Source organism: Brassica napus, chromosome C7 (genome assembly GCF_020379485.1).
Source record: "Brassica napus cultivar Da-Ae chromosome C7, Da-Ae, whole genome shotgun sequence".
In the NCBI taxonomy this organism is placed as follows: Eukaryota; Viridiplantae; Streptophyta; class Magnoliopsida; order Brassicales; family Brassicaceae; genus Brassica; species Brassica napus.
This window is the reverse complement of record NC_063450.1, coordinates 33,159,257-33,174,074: the sequence shown is the minus strand read 5'-3', so window position 1 is coordinate 33,174,074 and position 14,818 is coordinate 33,159,257. Positions and strand designations below refer to the sequence as shown.

Here is a 14,818-nt window from a genome sequence, read left to right as displayed (position 1 = left end):
TTTTTTATGAAAAAATTGTAACTTCAAAAAAATTAATTAACTTTATTGAATTACTATTGATTAAAAATTATTGAAAATTGAAAATTACAGAAACGATACATTTATGATGGTAGTTTGATGTATTTTCTTAATATATGTGAAAATAATAAAAAGTTTAGCTTTGTGGTACGGAATGAGTATAAGACAATAAACTGTTTTCTCACTTAATCTTCCCAAACCATTTGCTTTTGTGAAATACCGATTGTTCTTGGACAACGTACTTCTTGTTTCTAAGGTGATTGAAGCACAATAAAGATATGGACTTGACAAAAATTACTCTTTAGGGTGAGTAAAGGAACCAAACCCAGAAAACAAACCGATCTGACTCGAAAAGATAAATTAAAACCGTCCGACATAATACTAAATGAATCTTATTCTACGGTATTTTGAGCTGAATATGAACCAAACTAGGTGTTTTGTACATTTTGTAGTTACTTATTAATATATTTTTTACTAATTAAAAAACTATGATGATAAATTACCATTATTATTTAATTTATGTTTACCTTTTTAACCAATTATTATTTATGTTTTCATTTGAACATTCTTACGTATAATATTTTTTTGATTTGTAAAATTATTTAATATTAATAAGTAAATCTTAAAAATCACTCAACATTATATTTTCAATTATATAAAATTAAGAATTTTATTTCATAAATATTTAGTTATTTGTGCTTTCTATTTTTTAAAAAAAATATTTTTTATTAAAAAGTATTTTTCAGATAATAACACAGTATATATAGGAATTATCTTTTCTAAAAAAATATATTTTTGGATTTTGGATAATTCTTATCTAATCAAAATAATTTAATTTTTTTTTTGTAGGTAGAGATGTCAATTGGGCTCTCCCATCCCGTCCCGTCCCGTACCGCTGCGGGTTTGTCTTCGGGCGGGACACGGCGGGCCTATCCCGCGCGGATGCGGTCCTGAAAATAGCTGTCCAATCCCGTATCGCATTCTTTGCAGGCCTTCGCGGACCGTCCCGCGGGATATCGGATATTACACTGTCTACTTCCTCTTGCACGAACAAACATAAACAAGAATGAGTTTCTGAGGAACAAACACCAAACAAGAATTGACTTGATCATAGCAAAGTCTATTTCTAATCTTATAGGAATACCATGAAGACACAACACAAGTATTTGGCAATTTAATTATCAAGCACAATGCGTGTACGTATACGTGTCTAGCACAATTTAATTATCAAGCACAATTTTATTATCAAGCACAATACCGAGAAGAAACAATACGTGTACGTGTAGCTATGGAGATTAGTCTTTCAGCTGATATGCATCATTGTTATATGCATATATAGATTAGTTGACTAGGCTGTAACTACATATAGCTTAGTCTTCTTGCTGACTTGATAATAGCAAAATCTCTTTCATGTGCATACTGACCTTCTTTGTTGTAGCCTTGGTAATATGTATGTCAAACAGATCACAAAACTCCCACAGTTTTTCTTTGTTACATTTGTCAAGCTTCTCTTTTATTTTCTCTTCTGCCTTTTCCTACAAGTACCAAAGACGCCATTATATACAAATCAAAATGCATACGCAAATAATGTGTGACGCTGCGCACCTCATTTCCATGCCAAACAAAGCCTGAGAAGCCCAATATGTTTGTCTTGATCTGAGCAGCCTGTTCAAACATTAAGAATGAGTCATACATAAACATGATTAGTAGACTTGAGGCTAACATAAGAGCTGCAGAACTTGAGTCCAAACTACTGATCAAAATCCACAAGAATATGCATGTGATTGACAATTTAGAATTATGACTATTAGAGTGACAGAATAAGACACTCACCTTCCCTCTCCTAGCAAATAGAATTGTGTGCAGTAACTTTAAATTTTCATCAGACGTCTTCCTCGTTACCTTGTAAGCAACTACAGCGGTTATTCAAGATATATATTTCATTTCAATTGCACATTAGATGAACAAAACGAAACCAGTAAAGGAATTTCAAATATTTCTAGGATTTATATTTTGGTTTGAAGGGATTCAACAAGATTCAAAACGTCATGAACATACCGCTGGGAATATCTTTGAGACATGGACCTTGCCCCTGTAATATCCAAAAGATAGTTATGAACACATGTAGCAACGAAGTTCTATTTAACTCAGGAATGTACTGGCAAAACCTTTTCAATAGAAAATTCTCTCGAAGAGTCTGTGTCAATCACTGCGACAAGCCTCTCAACAGATTTCCTCTCAGTTTGTTTTTTTTTACCTCTCATATTTTTTTTTAACCTTCAGTTTATTTTTGCTTCAGGAGGTTCTGGACTTGGATCCTTTGCATCAGTTTATCATTTACAAAGTACACATGCAGAAATAGTAATCAAAATATATAAAGTCTAGAGTTCATGAGAGGAAGAAAATATATACCTTTTGGTCGGTGACGAGGAGAAGGTGGTGGCCCGATAAAGAAGAGAAGCTACGGCATGCCGTGGGAGATCGATGAAGAAGAGAAGCTCTGGTGGTGGCTTGATGAAGCAGAGAAGCTCCGGTGGAGGCTCGAGGAAGAAGAGAATCTCCGGTGGTTGATCGAAAAGATAAGAAGCTCCGGTGGTTCACTCTTTTTTTTTCAGGTGAAGACAGCGAAGCCTCGAGATACGGTTGATGTGGGCCGTCCCACGGTTGATGTGGGCCGTCCCACGGTTGAGGTGGGCCGTCCCGCTTTAAACCCGGTACCGCACAAGCCCAGTCCCGCAAGGACCGCTATTTTGCGGGTAATGAATCCCTAGGCCCGAACCCCCCTGCACCAATCCCTAACGGGCCAGGCCCGCGGTCCAATACCCAGTTTGACATCTCTATTTGTAGGTAATTTATATATTTTATTCATTAAGGGTATAAACGATATTAACCACTCTAACTTTTAACGTCAAAATTTCGTTGCGAAAAACCACTTTACAGATAATAGTATAGATGAATATCCAAAAGAAACCTAAAAAAATTCAGAACCCCATAAAAACTTCATACCAAACCCAAACTCAATCCTGAATAAGTGGCCAAAATACTCAATAATCACAATAAGTATCTACAACATGAATAATTATCTCATATACTCAGTTAAATGTATATTTTTGGTATTTGGTCAAATATTGAGATTTTTATGTTTTGACAATTGCTTTTGAAGTTCGATTATGAATAACTTTTTCTGAAGTTTCCACAATGTTATTTTATTTTGAATTTTAAATAATGTTTCATACGTTCATAGAGTTATTAGTTGGTAGTTTTAACTTGTTATGTTTTTCTTCTCTTAAAACTTACTTCTTAATTATACCATCAAATCTTTGTTAGTTTAGATTGCTTAAACTTTCCAAGGTTGTAAATTAAATTGCATATTTTCAATGTGAAAAACAAAAATAAGTATTCGGATAACCAAAATCCGAATTAGAACCAAATCTAATTAAGTATGGTTCAACATAGCTTATGATGTGTTATTATATCTGAATTAAAAAAAAAATGGAACCATTTCCAAACCAAATTTCAAAATATTTAGAATGGGACTAAATTTCATTCTCCAACTAGCTGAAATGATACTCTGTGATGGTTTAAGACTGCTGGTGATGACAAGTTTCCATAATCAAGCTATTATGCATGGTTGGCATGTCTCACTTTTTGAAATCTGGCGTGAGTAAAATTGCACGGCTCAGAGCACATGCAGAGTAAGCAATGGCTTAGGGCCCTTTTTCAACATAGTAAAAGTTTTATAAAAAAAATTATAATAGAAAAAGGGCACATTACCGAACATTTGAATAGGGCCTATTATAGACATGGGTCGCCCTGCATAAGAATAAGGGTGTTGAAGATCATTTATTCTATTCTGAAAAGACAAGAGTACAACAATAAGAAATCAAGGCTCTAAGTATGGTCTTTGCCCTCTTAAATGCTAGGTCTGGGCAATAAATCCGAACCCGAAAACCTGAACCGAACCCGGTCCGATAAAACCGGTTTCGGGCCGGGTTCAGATCCTCTAAATATACCGATCGGGTCATGTTTTCTTGGTACAACGGGTGTCGGGTCGGGTCGGGTAAAAACCCGAGATCCGATTGGTTACTCCCGAAACCCGAACTTTTTCAACCCTAATCCCTTTCCATTTTCTTTTCGATTACACAGCCTAACACCGAGATTCTCTGCGAAATCCTCTACCAAACCTTTCCGAAATCTCATCATCCCGTAATATTGTTTCATATATCTTTTCCTTAACCCCGTAATCAAATATCCTCACTGATTCTCATCATCGATTCAAATTTGAAACCCTATATACCAGTTCCTATATAAATGGCTTTGCGATTCTTCAAAATTGATAAACCAATCCATCTCTTTAGTCATAAAATAATCAATCCGAGGTACTCAATTTTCTCTTGAGTTCTCGATAAATTTAATTTCGTTTTTCAATTTCACGTTTTTGGTTGGGATAATATGTTGGTGTTTTGGGTCAAGCCTCGTGATTTTGATTAGTCTTAATATTCGATACATGTAACTTTTGTTGTTTTTAGATTCTATAATTGTTCTCTTATTTTGACTTTGGTTGAAAGTCTTTACGCTTCTGTCACAAATCGTTTTTAGAAGCTTCTGTTGTTGACTTTGGTTGAAAGTTCTTAAGATATAACTTGTTTCATATGAGTGTGATGAAGCTTGAACTTCACGTGTGATGTCTGATGAGTTAACGTATGATGATTCTATAATTGATTATATTTTTTAATATTGACATTATGTGTAATGAGTCATCAAGCGTTGATCATATATGTGTTGATATCGAGTCTATTTGTTGTGATGTGGCTGATATATTAGTGATCATGTTTAACGTATGATGTTTGAATTTATTGTGAACAAGCTCTTACTAATTCTAACGCTTGTTCTTCTTCTATTACAAGCGACTGAAGAAGCAATGGATGTGGAATACGAAGAGCAAGAGTACCAAGGGAAAAATGCTGATGCAAATGGACCATCATCTCAGGCGAGCAAGGTGAAGAAGCTGGTTGAGCCAAGGTATTTTTTCTGGAAGAATTACACCAGAACCAAAGAGAGTCGTGACAAATGCATCTGTCACCATTGCCAAAAGACCTTCTCATGTGCATCCAAGTCAGGCACTTCTAACCTGAAGAAGCATTTGCAAATCTGCAAAGAACACCAAGTGTGGTTAACTAGTCAGAAAAAAATCAACAGCAACTTGGTAGTGAAGGAAATCTGAAGGCATCTAAAGTGTCTGAGACGGTTTTCAAAGAAGCTTGTAACGAGCTTCTAGTGTTAGGAGAACTGCCACTTTCATTCATTGAAAGTACTGCTTTTAAGCACTTCTACGAAAAGGTAATACCTTATATAACATTGTCTTATTAATATTTGTTTTGAAATAATCTAACATTACTTACTCTTTTAATTTGTTATATTGCAAGGTTAACCTGTTCAAGCCTCAGTCAAGAAGGACTGCTACAAGAACATTGTGGAGATGTTTGTGAAAAAGAAAGCAGCATTAAAGAATTTGCTCACCACAAGCAAACAAAGAGTTTCACTTACCACTGATATTTGGGTATTTCATGTCACAGGTAAAGTGTTTTATTTATTAATCATGTCAATACAATTCATAGTTCTGTTACGAAAGTCAAAAATAGGAGGAGGAGCCGTTTTCGTTGAAAATATAAAAGATGTGGGGCCCGCTGCACTATTTGCACAGTAAATTTCTTTTCTATATATATGATCGATTTCGATCATTTGAAAACGCATCATTCACTCTTCTCTTCCCTCTGTAATAATCTTTCTATCAGTATTATAAATTCTACGGGTATAAATTTTGCCCTTATTTAAATTCTCGCGATACAATAAAATTCCAGTTCTTTTCATAACACGTTATCAGCACGATCACTCTGCGATTCGGTAAAATTTATTTGTATCATTTATACCCTGTTATAATGGTCGGTATACCGCCTCTACTATTATTTATATCATGTTATAATGGCCGGAATACCGCCTATATTATTTATTAGTAATTTAATTAATTTAATGGTCGGCCGAGCCGCCTTATATCCTATTTATTATTTATTGGTCGGCCGAGCCGCCTCATATTCTGTTTATTATTTATTGGTCGGCTGATTATATTCTGTTTATTATTAATTGGTCGGCCGAGCCGCCGTATAATTTATTTATTACTCTGCATTGATCGGCTGAGCCGTCGCATGATTTGTTGTCATAACATAAATATTTTATTGTCATAATTTTTTTACTTTTATGAAATTTTATAGATTTGATTGACCGTTGAATACGATATTTTCAGACTAATTTTTGGTGCACTCGATTTAACCCCAACGGTCACAAAGAAATTTTTTCAAAAATTTCCCCTTTCTCCAACGGTTGTGAACAGTATTTTTCACCTATAAATACAACTCATTTTCACTCCATTTCATCATCCAAAACATTTCATCTTCTCTCAAAAATTTCAAATCGCTCTCCTCCGATTTTTTATTTCAAGAAAGATGATTCGCGCACTTTTGTTTTTATGTGCCATTTTTATTTGTGTTTCTATTTATGGTTTATTCGTTGGAGAATTTACTCTGAGTGAATTTAAGATGAATATCGGTTTAATTTTCTTTACATCGCTTCTCCTTGTAATTGCTTGTATGATTAATGTAAACGGTTTTTAATTATGAAGTTCTAATAAAATTATTATTTTGTGTTTTAGAATTACAAATGGCAAACATCGAGAAACTCCAGTTCCCGGCCCTGAAAATAAATGGCAAAAATTACGTCGGGTGGGTCACAAACGTGAAACCATATCTGGTGATGAAAAAGATAACCGAAACAATTGTAATCGGTAACAAATCACCACCCGAACATATAGCCGAAGCGATAATCTTCCTGAAGAAGCATTTAGATGAAAATCAAACGCACGACTATGCAAACGTCGAGGACCCAGCTGAACTGTGGCAAACTTTAAAAGAAAGGTTCGATAACCAGAGACAAATCAACCTCCCTCACGCTCTAGAAGAGTGGAAAAATCTGAGGTTCCAAGATTTTCAGAAGGTTGAGGATTACAATTCCGCTGTCCTGCGGATAGTTGCACTCCTGAAGTATTGTGGTAATCCTGTCTCTGAGGCAGAAATGATGAATAAAACATACATCACTTTCCACAAACAGCTTCACTTCTTACCCGAAATTTACAGAAAATGCGGGTACACGAGATTTTCTGAATTAATGGTTGCGCTCATGTTAGCTGAAAAGAACAATGAGCTCTTAATCAAAAACCACAATTTCTGGCCTACGGGAGCCAAAGCATTCCCTGAAGTGAATGCTACGGCGATAGAAAATTCGGAAAGAAGAAACCATGCCAATCGAGGTCATGGCCGCCGTTTCAACAACAAACGTGGAAAAACTTACAATCCCAAATGGAGGGGATCTAATAAGTGGGTTAGACCCGGGCAAGTTTCCAAGGGTAAAGAAACTCAAGAGGATACCACCCAGAAGCGTGAGACAGTGTGTTACAGATGTGGTTGTAAAGGACATTGGTCCCGTACCTGTCGTACTCCTTCACATCTCTGTAAGTTATATCAAGAGTCCACGAAAGGAAAGGCTAAAGAGGTGAACCTCACGGAAAATGTTGAAGGGACCTCATACCTTGAATCCTCCGACTTCGCTAATGAGCTGGACTAGATTACTCCTGAAGAGAATCGAAATGCCTATGATAAGAGTATTGAATAGTTTTCAGTATTACCATGTATAATTATTATATTTCATGTTTTAAACAAATAATGATGTTTTTAACGTCATCTTATTGTATAATTATTGTGTCTTTTTTCTTTATATGAATGAATTTTATGTTTCTTTTATATTTATGACAATTTCAGAAATGGATCATAATGCTAATGGAGCAAAATCCAAGAAACGGATTCGTGAAATATGCATACCAGATAGTGGAACAACGCACACTATTCTGAGACAAAAGAGATATTTCTCTAATATAAAACCGACAAGAATTGTCGTCAATACAATATCAGGTCCTGCAGACGTGATTGAAGGAACTGGTAAAGCAAACTTTACTTTACCGAATGGAACAAAATTTTCCATAAATAATGCTCTATATTCTCCAAGTTCTAAAAGGAATTTGTTGAGTTTTAAAGACATATCTTCACGGATATGATACTCAGTCTGCAACTGAGGATAAAAAGAAATACATGTATGTAACTTCTGAGAAATGTGGCAGAAAACACATATTAGAAAAGTTTCCAGAACTTCCTTCGGGACTACATCATACTTATATCGATGAGATCGAATCAAATCTTTTAGTAAAACAGAACCCAGAAGAGTTCACATTATGGCATGATCGCCTTGGCCATCCAGGCACTACAATGATGCGTAAAATCATAGAAAGTTCACATGGTCATCCACTGAAAATCCAGGAGATTTCTCAAGGGAATAAAATGACATGTGTTGCATGTTCTCTAGGAAAATTGATCGTAAGGCCATCGCCAACCAAAATCGATAAAGAATCACCAAAGTTCCTTGAAAGAATTCAAGGCGATATATGTGGACCTATACACCCACCTTGTGGACCATTCCACTATTTTATGGTATTAATTGACGCATCCAGTAGATGGTCACACGTTTGTCTATTATCATCTCGAAATGTGGCATTTGCGAGATTTCTAACTCAGATAATCAAACTGCGAACACAGTTTCCTGATTATACTATTAAAAGAGTTAGACTAGACAACGCTGGTGAATTCACATCCCAAGCATTCAATGACTATTGTATGGTAATGGGAATTGAAGTTGAACATTCGGTTGCTCATGTTCATACGCAAAATGGTTTGGCTGAATCTTTAATTAAGCGTCTGCAATTGATTGCAAGACCATTGATCATGAGATCAAAACTTCCAACCTCTGTATGGGGACATGCCATTTTGCATGCAGAAGCACTCATTCGGATCAGACCGAGTGCATACCATAAGTATTCCCCACTACAGTTAGCGTTTGGTCGAGAACCAAACATTTCCCACTTTAGAATCTTTGGTTGTGCGGTATATGTGCATGTAGCACCACCACAACGTACAAAGATGAGACCACAAAGAAGATTGGGAATATATGTTGGTTTTGATTTCCCATCAATTATTAGATACCTAGAACCACAGACTGGTGACGTCTTTACAGCACGTTTTGCTGATTGTCATTTTGACGAAAATATATTCCCAGTTCTAGGGGGAGAAAACAAAAATATTGGAAGTGATATAAAATGGAGTGTACCATCATTGTTATATCTTGATCCTCCCACTAAAGAGTCAAAACTAGAAGTTCGACGAATTATGCATTTACAGAGTATAGCTAACCAGCTACCTGATGCATTTGTAGATACCAAGACGGTAACTAAATCTCATATACCAGCTGCAAATGCTCCTGCTCGTATCAAAATGCCAAATGAACAAGAAAAGGAGGATGACACACGAGAGCCAAAAACACGCCTGAAGCGTGGTAGACCTGTTGGTTCTAAGGATAAGAATCCTAGGAAACAGAAGAAAGCTGAAATATATGATGCACCCAAAATAGCAGAAAATATTTTGGAAAAAATAAATGATAAGGATTCTGATGAATCAGAGCATCATCAATCAGAGCATCATGAATCGAAAGATAATCATGAGATTTCTATTAATTACATCCATAATAAAAGGATATGGAATAGAAATGAACAAAATGACCTTGATGATGCTTTCTCATATATTGTGTCAAGTGAAATAAATGAAGAAATCGATGATCCAGAACCAAAATTTGTCTATGAATGTCAAAAGAGACATGATTGGGAACAATGGAAAAATGCAATACAAGCTGAACTTGATTCGCTTAATAAACGAAAAGTATTTGGATCTATTGTGCTCACACCTGCAGATGTGAGACCAGTTGGGTACAAATGGGTTTTCGTTCGAAAGCGAAATGAGAAAAATGAGATTACGAGATACAAAGCTCGTCTAGTGGCTCAAGGTTTTTCTCAAAGACCTGGAATCGATTATGAAGAAACGTATTCTCCAGTTATGGATGCCATTACATTTAGATTCCTGATGAGTCTAGCAGCTGATAAAAATCTAGAGATGCGTCTCATGGATGTTGTTACAGCTTATCTATATGGATCATTAGATACTGATATCTACATGAAAGTTCCTGATGGATTTAAAATGCCAGAAGCATTAAGTTCCAAACCTAAAGAGTTATGTGCAATAAAATTGCAAAGATCATTATATGGGTTAAAGCAATCTGGACGTATGTGGTATAATCGTCTCAGTGATCATTTAACAAAAGAAGGATATGTGAATGATCCTATATGCCCATGTGTTTTCATCAAGAAAACAATATCCGGATTTGTAATAATCGCGGTATATGTTGATGATCTTAACATTATCGGAACTCAAAAAGAAATACAAAAGGCATCAGACTATCTCAAAGGAGAATTTGAGATGAAAGATCTAGGACAGACACAGTATTGTCTTGGCCTACAAATAGAACATTCACAAAATGGTATATTTGTGCATCAATCCACATACACTAAAAGAGTGTTGAAACGATTTAACATGGATAAATCAACTCCTCTTAGCACCCCGATGGTCGTTAGGTCACTTAATATTGAAAGTGATCCATTTCGACCACCTGAGGAGAAAGAAGAGATACTTGGTCCGGAAGTACCATATCTAAGTGCAATTGGAGCGCTGATGTACCTTGCAAATTGTACACGGCCTGATATATCATTTGCTGTGAATCTTTTGGCAAGATTCAGCTCATCTCCAACCCGAAGACATTGGAATGGGATCAAACATGTTTTTCGTTACCTCCAAGGGACCATTGATTTAGGCTTATTTTATCCTAAAAGTTCAAAAGGTCAAATGGTTGGTTTTGCAGATGCAGGATATCTTTCAGATCCACACAAAGCCCGATCGCAAACAGGATACGTTTTTACGATCGGAGGCACTGCTATATCTTGGCGTTCCCAGAAACAAACGCTCGTGGCTACTTCTTTAAATCATGCTGAGATCATTGCACTCCATGAAGCAAGTAGAGAATGTGTATGGCTGAGATCAATGAGCCGACACATCTGTTCAAGCAGCGGGATTGGCGAAGATACGGAGCCAACTATTTTATATGAAGATAATGCAGCATGTGTTGCTCAAACAAAGGACGGATATATCAAAAGCGATAGAACGAAGCATATTCATCCGAAGTTCTTCTCATACACTCAAGAGCTCGTGAAGAAGAAAGAGATTGAAGTAAGATATGTCCAATCATGCGAAAATGCAGCTGACCTCTTCACAAAATCACTCCCTACCTCGGTATTCAGAAAACACATCCATAACATTGGAATGCGCCATCAGAAGGATCTATGATTGTTCATTCGAGGGGGAGCTTACGTAGTTGTACTCTTTTTACCTTACTATGGTTTTTTCCATTGGGTTTTCCTGGAAAGGTTTTTAACGAGGCAACAAAGACGTTAAGCAAGAGCGGATAGTGACACCGGCCCCCAAGGGGGAGTGTTACGAAAGTCAAAAATAGGAGGAGGAGCCGTTTTCGTTGAAAATATAAAAGATGTGGGGTCCGCTGCACTATTTGCACAGGAAATTTCTTTTCTATATATATGATCGATTTCGATCATTTGAAAATGCATCATTCACTCTTCTCTTCCCTCTGTAATAATCTTTCTATCAGTGTTATAAATTCTACGGGTATAAATTTTGCCCTTATTTAAATTCTCGCGATACAATAAAATTCCAGTTCTTTTCATAACAAGTTCAATAATGACATACAATTATACAAATTTGTTAACGGTTTTCATTCATGACTCACAGGTGCAAGTTACATGGTTATCACTGCATATTTCATTGACGAATCATGGCAACTGAAGAAGTTAATCATTGGATTCAAGTATGTCATGGATCACAAAGGTCAGACCATATGCTACTGTTCTTTTAGACGGTTTAGCAGACTGGGGAATTGAGAAAATGTTCTGCATCACATTAGATAATGCAACTGCTAATACTTCTGCTATTAGGAGGTTCCATAGTGAGTTTAGGTCAATTTCTCCTGATGCTTTGGTCTTAGATGGGAACCTTTTGCACATGAGGTGTTCTGCTCATATTATCAACTTGATTGCTAAGGAGGGGTTGAATGATTTAGGCGAGAGTGTCTTGGCTATCCGTAATGCTGTTCAGTATGTTCGATCTTCTACCAGTCGGTTGAATGCATTTGATCAAAGAGTCCTGACTGGTAAGATGACTCGTGGTAGCTTGCCCCTAGACATAAATACTAGGTGGAATTCAACTTTTCTCATCTTATCTAGAGCAATGCAGTTTAAGATAGCATTTGATAGGATGGAAGCTGAAGATAGGTTGTATAATGACTACTTTTTAGAAGTAGAAAACGGGTCTAAGAGGTGTGGACCACCTGCTGCTAGCGATTGGAGTGCTGTTGAGAAGCTAATTCGATTTTTGATCATCTTTTACAACAGCACTCTGGTTGTTTCAGCCTCATCTAAGGTCAATGCATTCAAATGCTATGGTGAGATTGTGACAATCGAGAGAAATCTCAATCTTTTAGCTAGTAGCTTAGACTCTGAGTTGAAGGTGAAAGCATCTGAAATGTTGAAGAAGTTCTTGAAGTATTGGGATGGCATCAAGGGTGTCAACAAAATGGTGATCCTAGCGAAAATCTTTGATCCTAGGAATAAGATGCATTTTGCTAAGCTTTGTTTTGAGAAACTGTATGGGAAAGACGGCTTCGAGGCCAAGGAAATGCTAAAGTTAGTGACTGATCTTCTCACATGCATGTTCAATGAGTACAACATGCGTTTCAGAGGGGCTTCTGGACAAGCATCACAGTCGCAGGTGGCTTCTAATGTCCCTGGTTCAGAGTCTCAGGAACAAGCAACAGACAGAATGGAACTGGTAGTTGACGATTTTGGCTATGAAAGAATGGATGTTGTGTACAAGGATCTTGTTGCTGCAAAAGGTGAAGATATAAGGGATGAGCTGGAAGTTTACTTGAAGAAAGCTGTAGAGAATCCTAAGATCTTAATGGGACTCGATTTTGACATTCTGTCACGGTGGAAGGTGTACAAAATCAAGTACCCGGTTCTTGCAGAAATGGCTAGAGATCTCTTTGCTATGCAAGTATCATCAGTGGCATCGGAAAGTGCTTTTAGCACAAGTGGAAGGATATTGGAACCGCATAGAAGTTGTTTAACTCACTTCATGATTGAGGTTCTTGTGTGTACTGAGCAATGGATGAAAGCTGACATCAAGCTTAATGCAAGCATCACTACAAATGAACAAATCCTAGCTGATGTTGAGATGCTTGAGAAGCTTGAGAAAGGTATGTTTCTCTAACTTATGCTTTATTCATTAAATTTTGTGTATTAGTCATTTCACTTAAATCATTTACCTTTTCTTGTCAGAGTTTGAAGCTCAAAACATTGGCGATTGATGTCTGGATGTTTGAGTTTGAAGGCTGAAGCTTGAACGTGGAAGGCTAAAGATGGAAGTATGAAAGAGTTGGTTTTTATTTTATTGAATAATGTTGCTTTTAGACCTGGTTTTCACTTGGATATTGGTTATTCTCGTTTGGTTTTCATTTCAATAACTGTGATCTTTGCATCACTTCTTTTTAATAAAGTTTGAAAGTTGCTTTTATATGTGTCTGATTACAATTCGATGTGTATATTTTTATGTTTGCCTTTTGTATACATAGTAGCTTTACGACCTGTTTTTAGGTTAACGTACATGGCATTATTCATAAAGAGGCTGAGTAGTAATACAATACCAAGTTTTTAGTAGTGTCTAAGCAAGTATAAGTTAGTGTTTCAGAACCGAAACCCGGTTAAGAACCGAAACCCGAAAGTATATCGGGTTTAGTCGGATCTTCGGTATGTTACCAAACCCGGACCGAACCTGACTAAACCCGAACTGAGACCGATCCGAACTTTAAAAAGACCCGAATGGGGCTGATTTTTGTAAACCCGACACCCGATTAGACCCGAACCGAAACCCGATTGGAACACCGAATGCCCATGCCTATTAAATACTAAACTCACAAGTCATAAAGATTTCCAGATCCTACTGTTTTTCGATTAGTGAAATCTATAATAGTCAGTATGACTTTTCCCCTATGTCTTTGTTTTTTGTTTAAGTTTTTCCCTGCTCTTTTGTAACATATATATGTGAAAATCTATATTCTATCAATTTAGAGTCATACTTTTAATCGATGTTGAAAGTTGTCATTTAACTTTAGAACATATTGATACCTAACTTAATATTAACTAATTAATTAATTAAAATCGACCTTCTTTTAAACAATACTTTTGTTATTTAATACAAATAAAAAACAACTAGAGCTTGATTCGTGCATCTTCACGGGTGTGTTTTAATAGAATAGGCATATGAAATTCTTCGAAACACAAATGCAACAATGGCACAAATATACATATTTCAATTTGTAATATATAACATGTATGATAGTTCGACGGCTCTTAATTGTCTGTAATTGTTTTGTTACTCATATTGCGGTTGAATATAAAATCAATCAAAATGATATTTTATATAATACATACATATTCACCAATTATTTTGTTTGTGTACATTAATAAATCTATCTTTTCAAAATAAAATATTTTATGTCTATTCTGCTTTAGTAAGATATATAAATATGTTTCTAAATTTTGTATATGCCAAATAAATTCCACTTCTATTTTTATTTTAAACTAAAATTTATTTGTTGTATTCTTATAGTTAAAATATATATATGTGTGGAT

The 14,818-nt window shown here is 35.9% G+C and overlaps 2 protein-coding genes across 6 annotated transcripts; one reads left to right on the top strand and one right to left on the bottom strand.

Moving 5' to 3' along the window:
- Positions 1-662: 662 nt before the first annotated feature.
- On the bottom strand, positions 663-4,760 carry LOC106379424 (DEK domain-containing chromatin-associated protein 3-like). Of its 5 annotated transcripts, XM_022695447.2 has the most exons (7): positions 2,431-4,760; positions 2,187-2,336; positions 2,077-2,110; positions 1,852-1,931; positions 1,624-1,683; positions 1,443-1,553; positions 663-1,059 (listed from the first exon to the last, which is right to left on the bottom strand). In XM_022695447.2, the coding sequence occupies exons 2-7, from the start codon at positions 2,280-2,282 to the stop codon at positions 1,051-1,053; spliced, it is 390 nt and encodes a 129-aa protein (XP_022551168.1). In that variant the 5' UTR covers positions 2,283-2,336; positions 2,431-4,760; the 3' UTR covers positions 663-1,050. The 5 variants fall into 5 exon arrangements, 4 of the variants coding, with proteins under 4 accessions (XP_022551168.1, XP_022551167.1, XP_048618312.1 ...); XR_002655488.2 differs by lacking the exon at positions 663-1,059 and having other exon boundaries at positions 1,137-1,553; positions 1,852-1,920; XM_022695446.2 differs by lacking the exon at positions 663-1,059 and having other exon boundaries at positions 1,137-1,553.
- A 7,179-nt stretch (positions 4,761-11,939) lies between these two features.
- On the top strand, positions 11,940-13,494 carry LOC111208027 (zinc finger BED domain-containing protein RICESLEEPER 2-like). The gene is made up of 2 exons (XM_022706719.2): positions 11,940-13,383; positions 13,466-13,494. Exons 1-2 carry the CDS (start codon positions 11,940-11,942, stop codon positions 13,492-13,494), a joined length of 1,473 nt encoding a protein of 490 aa, XP_022562440.1.
- The last annotated feature ends 1,324 nt before the right edge of the window (positions 13,495-14,818 follow it).

Excerpts from the sequence above, each read along its gene's own strand:
- LOC106379424 (XM_048762356.1), bottom strand. The coding sequence starts at position 2,282 with ATGAGAGGTAAAAAAAAACAAACTGAGAGGAAATCTGTTGAGAGGCTT. Across the intron at positions 2,111-2,186 it reads GAGAATTTTCTATTGAAAAG|GGGCAAGGTCCATGTCTCAA; the intron begins GTTTTGCCAGTA and ends TGGATATTACAG. Across the intron at positions 1,684-1,851 it reads TATTTGCTAGGAGAGGGAAG|GCTGCTCAGATCAAGACAAA; the intron begins GTGAGTGTCTTA and ends ATGTTTGAACAG.
- LOC111208027 (XM_022706719.2), top strand. The coding sequence starts at position 11,940 with ATGTCATGGATCACAAAGGTCAGACCATATGCTACTGTTCTTTTAGAC. Across the intron at positions 13,384-13,465 it reads GCTTGAGAAGCTTGAGAAAG|AGTTTGAAGCTCAAAACATT; the intron begins GTATGTTTCTCT and ends TTTTCTTGTCAG.